This window comes from Solanum verrucosum, unplaced genomic scaffold (assembly GCF_900185275.1).
Source record: "Solanum verrucosum unplaced genomic scaffold, falcon-dt-bn FXZP01000280.1, whole genome shotgun sequence".
Classification (NCBI taxonomy): Eukaryota; Viridiplantae; Streptophyta; class Magnoliopsida; order Solanales; family Solanaceae; genus Solanum; species Solanum verrucosum.
The window spans coordinates 3,321,158-3,328,850 of record NW_026019982.1 but is presented as its reverse complement, the minus strand read 5'-3'; the positions used below and the strand labels follow the sequence as shown (position 1 = coordinate 3,328,850).

Sequence of the window (7,693 nt, the reverse complement as noted above, 5' to 3'; positions counted from 1 at the left end):
TGTTTATCAAATATTTATTCTATTTTGCATATCACAACTCTCACACAAGACAACTCTCACACACAAGACAAGAGGGAGTTGCTTGAATAGTAAACACCCCTCACTTTCAACATCCAACCTTTCAGGTTGTGAGTTCGAGTTCCAAAGGAGCAAAAAGGGTAAAAACCACTTTCTAGCCATTGTGCATCGACATTTTGCTGATATACATATAGTTAAGTACAGCTTACAATTGAGTCTGATGCTCAATTAATCCACTTTTATATGTGGAGATAGGAGAGACTCTGGATACACGTATTTCTGTAATCCGGTCACGTCCAAAAGTATCTTGCTGGGGGACTCGGTTGCTGGTTTCCCTGGCCCCGGGATCAAGAACCAATGTTGGAACCAATCTACAACCTCGGGAAAAAAAAGTATGTAGATGAAAAATGTCTTGAACCATAGTGGCTCCGTTAGGTACTTGTCTCCACGACATGCACTTTTCACTATTGATCTCGCACACTTTTCCACTGGCAATATTGGAGTCATGCTCATCTCAACCTGGTAGCAATCACAACAATCGTAAAAGTACCGTAGATGAGGTGATCACACAACTCAGGACACAAATTAGCGTTTTGATAAAAAAACTCTACATTTATTATAATATATAATCAAAATAAGAAGAAACTTACATCTCTCATTACTTGGTCTACTTCCAACTTGCCTTCGGTTGTGAGAAATTTGCCTTTAGTCATCTCAGATTCGGTTAGTCCTGGAGTAACAATCGTAATCCCAATTTGTGTCCCAAGTTCTACCCTCAACGTCTCGAAGAAACTAATCAATGCAGCTTTACTCGCCTAAAGCAATTCCAAAATTAACATCGATCAAAATCAACTAGGCATTAAAAAAAGCTGAAACTGAAAGTCATAGCCAGATTAATATTACATTATAGAAGCTGATTCTGGCTGCAGGTAAATAACCAGCTGACGAAGTGATTGCTACGATTTTGCCCTTGGTTTCCTTCAAATAGGGAATTGCAAAATGCGTAGTATAAACTGCACCCCAGAAATTTATGTCCTGAATACCCCGAATTAATCCTGTTCTGTTATCCAAAATGTTTATAAATCAAACAAACTCAGAGACATGTACACAATTATACCATTGCAGGTGCAGCATTGGTGACCTCTACAAGGTCCTCAAACATGTATAGAGGCGTCACAGCAGCATTGCTCACTAGATGATCCACTACACGAAAATTAGCAATAATCATTTTAACTTAATAAAATCGTTGGATGTTTAAGTTTTTTCATTTTGCTTTACTTACATCTACCAAAATTGCTTATTGTTTCCTCGATTAATCGCTGGCAATCTTCGACTTTGGATACATCAGCATGTACAGAGATAACATGTGGAGATCCAAGCCAATAGGCCATATCTGCTACTTGTTCAAGACTCTTGCGTCTTCGTGCCGCAACGACTAATCGTGCACCTTTTTTAGCATATTCATAGGCTAAATGCTTCAATTACATAACAAACTCAAATTAATCAACCAACCCTTGCATTTAAGTTTTTTTAAAAGGACATATGATATGATTAATCTAGCAAAGAATTAAGTTGCAAAATCAAACCAACCCGGCCCAACCCATTTAGGTTTGGGTTGTTCAACTCATTTTAACCCATTTTAATGGGTTGAAATGTAACCCAAATCGATTTTTGAGAAATTTTGTAAAAAAAATATATTTTATATGTTATATATAACTATAATAAAGAAAAAAATTTTATTAGTTACTAAAAGCTTATAATATAAGAAATAAAGCTATTAAAACTTAGTAAAAATTGAGCAGGTTGGGTTATGACCAGTTAACTAACCCGTTTCGACCCAATCCATTTTGGCCCAAACAAATTGGGTTGGCTCGGGTCTTGACCGATTTGACCCACCCAAATTTAACTCAACCCGCCCAATTGCCAACCCTATGAAGTGTCAAATGAATGGATTGGACAAAATTTGAGTCGGGTCAAAATAAATTGGGTTAACAAATTCAAAGATTACTAGAGTACTTGAATTGAAATGGACAGGAGCCAAGATGGCTAAACAATCAAAATGAACTGATTAATAATAATTTTGGACGGTAGAACCGATCTTTTTTTATTTTTTGGGGACTAATTTAGTCACCTAACTAAAATTTGCATGAATTGATATATATATATATATATATATATATATATATATATATATATATATATATATGTTTGCACCGGTGAAGCATAGATCTTAAACTCATTTAGAAGTGTAGAAATTAATGTTGGGTACAAATTACCTCGCCAATACCGGAAGAGGCACCCGTGATGACAACAACTTTACCAGCAACGTTTTCGATAAATATAGAACGGAAAATGAAGTAAAGAAACTTGAGAAAGAGATATAGAGGCATGAAATGGATGAGTGCTGTTGTTGCAATATGTGGTAAATAAGTGTTCAATAATTTATGAATCAAATTCAAGATAAACTCCATGGCTAGAGAATATTAGAGTAATAAGATGGGGTTGTTTATTTTAATTTGTAGGAGTAGGAGGGAGGACATATCTCGTGATGATGTGCTCAAAAGGGCATAGAACGTGGCAGAAAAAAAATAGGCAACATTGCATGAAATGAAACTGACACGTACCCCTCTCTTTGACCATTGCATAAAACAAAATTCAAAAATCATGTCTTCAAAGTGAAATAAAAAAATTAAATTATGTTTAGATATAAAATATTTCTTCTCTAGTTTGACTTGACATGAAGATTTTTTTTAAAAAAAGACTTTTAAAACTTGTGATCTAGAATAAATGATAAATATTCATATTGTTATAATTATTTCATTAAAAATAAAATAAATATTTTAACATTAAATTATTTCTTATAATAAAAATTCATCATTCTTTGTAGAACTAACTAAAAAAATCATTTAAAATTCATATAAACTTTATATAAAAAAAATATCATTTAAACGATTATCAATCAACTTTACATAGATATAGCGAATCTTATCGGGTTTTTCCTCAGAAAAGGCTCCACCAACCCCCATGAAACATGTTTTACCTTGCTTTGAAGTATTGCGTGACCAAAAGTTTTATATTGATATATAGAAAAAAATTGGGAAGCTACATATGAGAGGTGTCAAATGTCTTAATAATATAGTTTTTTTGAAAGAATTGTAGCTATTTTGGCTTAAAAAAACATCGGATGATATTCGAATTAAGTCAAAATGGTTTGTCAAGATTCATATTATTAGAAAAAAGAGGCAGCCCTCAACCTAATTATTTAATTCGCTCCAACAACAAATAAACATGAATGTATAGTAAAAAAAAATATATTACTGAATAAAAATTTTTAATCGTAAATAAAAATTGTCTTGAACTCATATCCTGAAAATAATTAGGCACACATATGATATATTACTTGCGACTTGGTACTACAAGCTTTTAGCAAATTAAAGATGCTATATCACGAAGTTGGACTAGTACTCCTCAAATGGTTGTATGGTAATTGACGCATAACCTAGTTGATTTTGTAGAATTATGCATCTTGATTTAACGTAGAAGGGGACTTATTAGATATTTTTAAAATCCCAACTTTCAACTGAGGACCAGGAATAATTGTATCTCCCGGAGTTTTGCTACTAAACTTATATAAGTATCTCATATTGATTGATAAAATGGACTTTTATTTTCTTAAAATAATCTTGAATTGTCTCATTTGAAAATGTATGTGGCTGAAAATTAATTTTGTTACCACCTATTATTTCAAAAAAGTACGAGTTAATGCTATATATTTTTTTTAGTAATATAAGAATCAGTTATGAGTATTTATATATTATTTTATATAGGTATGAGTTATTCAAAGTTTATCTATTCATTCATCAATTATTTTATATTTTATTTTAACTAAGATAATATATATATTTTTTATAAGTTATATTTAATAAGCATTACTTATGGAGAATTTAATTTTTTGCATAACTCATCTTAAATTAATTTTCGAATGAACCCAAGTCCCAAGATATGTATGAAAATTAATTTTGAGGAGAGTTATGTAAATTAACTTTAAAATATTCATTTTAAATTTTAACCTTAGTGAAATGATTTATAACTACATAAATATTTAAGATTTATTTCAAATCATAAATTTTAAAATATTTTTTTCTTCATTTTTTAAAGTTCGTATTGAGTTAAATTATACTCCCTTTGTCCAACAATAGTTATCTACTATTGACTTGACACACACCTTATGGAATATTAATAAATAATAGGGCTAATATTACTACATTACTGTGTAAATATATTAAATTTAATACTTTGAAAAATGTATTAGATAGTAGGGGTGGATGTTTGGTTCTTCGGTTCAGTATTATCAAACTTCGATTTGATTCTTCGATTTTCAGTTTTAGAAAAACGTGCACCGTATACCAAAGTAAAACTAATTCAGTTCGGTTCAATTCTTTCTACTTTGATTCGATTTAATTCGGTGTCTTTAAAATAATTTTTTGTGTGAATAAAAAAAATAAAATGAGAACAAAATTAAAGTATATAAGATACTTAAAAACTTAAAACTATGTTAAAGGATGATGTGTCTCGCTATGGAACACTTATTGTGCTAACTAAAAGACTACATTTGTCAAGAACATTGTGCCTACAATTCTCGAGTAAAACAAGGACAAAGACGGGTTCCTTTACATAATGTACATTGATAAAAATATATTGAGTTCTTCTTGAAAATTAATATTTGAAGTTAACTATTGAATTATAAATTTGTAAATACTTTGATTTGTTCATGAATGATTTAATTGTAAGTTGACCTTTTATTTTAGTTAAGGGAATGACCATATATATATTATGTTATTTTTTTGAAAAAAAAAGTTTGGATCTTCGGTGCACCAAAATTCTGAGACCCTTACACTGAAACGAAAAATCAAACTTTTGAAAAAGTAGCACCGATATCAAATTGAAACCGAAGAATCGAATTAGTTCGATTCGGTTTTTTAGTACATACGTTCACCCCTATTAGATAGTAAATAATATTTAATAGAAAGAATACAATAGATAAAAAAAAATAAGGGTAAATTTTCTTTTGATTTTCCAAACTAAACGAGTAGTATTAGATGATTATTTTTAATATAATGAACAAATAAAAATAGACAAAAAATATATCATATAAATTAAGATAAGATGAGATTGATGGATAAAATATATATTTTCACAAAGGAAATTACTTCTTGACCACTGTTGTGCATAAACAGAGCCCAAGAAGAAAAAAAAGAAAAGAAAATTGTGGTGTATGCAGATCACACACTTCCCCTCCACAAATCCAAATTTGTGAATTATCCATTCTCACATCCCCATCTTCTTTATCCCCTTATTAACCAAAAACCCCTCAAACTTCATATTAACCCCTTTTCAAATCTCAACAAAATCATCACAAAAAAAAAAAATGATTATAAATCTTTCTCCTTCTTCTTGTTCACTCTCCCTCTCAAGATTCATTAATTCCAAATCACATATTTCAAGATTGACTAAAACTCACTTTTCAAAATCTTTATCTTCCTCTTCCTCTTCAACTTTTCATTCCAAGAATCAGTTTTTACATGAAAAGAACAGATACCCACTTGGTAGAAGGAGAGATTTCAGGAGTTGGGTAATTCCTGGATTTGATTTTGGTAGTAATTTTGAGAGTACACAGTCAGTTTTGGAAGCAGTTGGTGTTTTAACAGCTATTATTGTAGTTCATGAAAGTGGTCATTTTCTTGCTGCTTATCTTCAGGGTATTCATGTAAGTAAATTTGCTGTTGGGTTTGGTCCAATTTTAGCTAAATTTAATGCTAAAATGTAGAGTACTCACTTAGAGCATTTCCTCTTGGTGGGTTTGTGGGTTTTCCTGATAATGATCCTGATAGTGATATTCCTCCTGATGACAAGAATTTGCTTAAAAATAGGCCTATTTTTGATAGGGTTATTGTTATTTCAGCTGGGGTAATAGCTAATATAATCTTTGCTTATGTGATAATATTTACTCAAGTGTTGTTAGTTGGATTGCCTGTTCAAGAATCCTTCCCTGGGGTTCTTGTGCCTGATGTTAGGCCTTTTTCAGCTGCATCTAGAGATGGATTGCTTCCTGGTGATGTTATTTTAGGTGTTAATGGAATTGATTTAGGGAAAAATGGGCCTAGTTTGGTTACTGAGGTTGTTGATGTCATCAAGAAAAGTCCGAAGAGAAATGTGTTACTGAAAATAGGGAGAGGAGGAGGGAGTGTTGATGTTAGAGTTACACCTGATGAGAATTCGGATGGTACGGGTAGGATTGGAGTTCAACTGTCACCGAACTTCAAGATTTCGAAAGTTCAGCCAAAGAATATACTTGAGGCATTTAGCTTCTCAGGGAGAGAGTTTTGGGGTCTTACATACAATGTGTTGGACAGCTTGAAACAGACGTTTATGAACTTCTCACAAACGGCTAGTAAGGTATCAGGTCCTGTTGCCATCATAGCTGTTGGTGCAGAAGTTGCGAAATCAAACGTTGATGGTCTTTATCAATTTGCTGCTGTCCTGAATATCAACCTTGCTGTAATAAATCTCCTTCCTTTGCCGGCTTTGGATGGGGGTACTTTGGCGTTGATTCTCGTAGAAGCAGCTAGAGGTGGAAAAAAACTTCCTTTAGAAGTAGAGCAAGGGATAATGTCATCTGGAATCATGTTTGTTATAATTGTTGGACTGTTCCTTCTTGTCCGTGATACTTTGAACCTTGATTTTATCAGGGATTTATTATAAACAGTTGTCTATATGTTCATAATTCGGAAGAATTGATTAGAGAATTTTACGGACAACTATTAAGAACAGTAAGCAGCTACTGGTTCAAGGAGATTATTCACCCATGATCATTGAACATAGAGGTCTTCATTCCAAGACACACTTTGCAAGGTACTGGCTTCTCCTTGATTTCAATTTATTTCACATACATGGATATTCCTGAATACCGCCACATTGTCTTCAGTTGTATTGGTACCACTGGCTCAAAAGAGAAATCCCTTGCTCGTTTCACAGCTATACATGTATATGGAAATTTATACAAGTACAATGCTTTACTTTCATATTCTTACTGTTGCCGTAGAAGCTGAGGAAACGTGAGAAGGAACTGTTCTAAAACTTGGCAAATTAGCGATAAAATTTGGTTATACGTTTCCTTTTGTCTAAAGAACGTATTTTAACACGAAGTTGAACTTGGCTTCTCCTGTTTCTCTTTCCTTGAATTGTGTAGTACTGCATTGTGTTTGTCTAAAATTCCATAGAAGATACAGATTTGGGTTCTTCTTGTGCTCTTGGTCTGGTTCATTATGTAAGCAGGTCCATTTTGCGAAAAAATGTTGTATTTTCTTGTAGTCTGTGTATTCTTTATTGTACTTTCTACACTCTGATGATGCATGACGAGTCTTTTTCTCCGTTAATGGTCAAGTAAGATTGTTGTTAGCTGGAATCAAGGTTGTTACTGCAGTTCAGCCATGTTCATTTCATAGTTCGGAAACAACTAAGGAGTTGTATACAGGGGCTCACAACCAAGGGATGCACATATAAGTTGCCACCATGAACTAACGATGGGAAGGATTGAGTATAGAATTTATTTTTAAATTTCCAGGTTAGTTGGCAAGAATTATTGCTGCTTACGATGTTGTTAATTCGGAAACAT

At 32.4% G+C, this 7,693-nt stretch overlaps 2 protein-coding genes across 2 annotated transcripts; one reads left to right on the top strand and one right to left on the bottom strand.

The window, feature by feature from the left end:
- Positions 1-246: 246 nt before the first annotated feature.
- On the bottom strand, positions 247-2,489 carry LOC125817445 (11-beta-hydroxysteroid dehydrogenase A-like). The gene is made up of 6 exons (XM_049496980.1): positions 2,295-2,489; positions 1,301-1,493; positions 1,136-1,221; positions 922-1,053; positions 669-833; positions 247-537 (listed from the first exon to the last, which is right to left on the bottom strand). Exons 1-6 carry the CDS (start codon positions 2,487-2,489, stop codon positions 247-249), a joined length of 1,062 nt encoding a protein of 353 aa, XP_049352937.1.
- Positions 2,490-5,416: 2,927 nt separating this feature from the next.
- LOC125817357 (probable membrane metalloprotease ARASP2, chloroplastic) lies at positions 5,417-7,256 on the top strand. Its single transcript, XM_049496889.1, is given in 2 exon segments — positions 5,417-5,834; positions 5,837-7,256. Coding segments are annotated over 2 exon segments (1,332 nt in total). The 5' UTR covers positions 5,417-5,446; the 3' UTR covers positions 6,781-7,256.
- The last annotated feature ends 437 nt before the right edge of the window (positions 7,257-7,693 follow it).

What these genes read in the sequence shown, in the direction of transcription:
- LOC125817445 (XM_049496980.1), bottom strand. Translation starts at nt 2,489, where the DNA reads ATGGAGTTTATCTTGAATTTGATTCATAAATTATTGAACACTTATTTA. An exon ending in AATAAGCAATTTTGGTAGAT is followed by an intron (nt 1,222 to 1,300) that starts GTAAGTAAAGCA and finishes ATTTTCGTGTAG; the next exon opens with TGGATCATCTAGTGAGCAAT. An exon ending in CCAATGCTGCACCTGCAATG is followed by an intron (nt 1,054 to 1,135) that starts GTATAATTGTGT and finishes CGGGGTATTCAG; the next exon opens with GACATAAATTTCTGGGGTGC.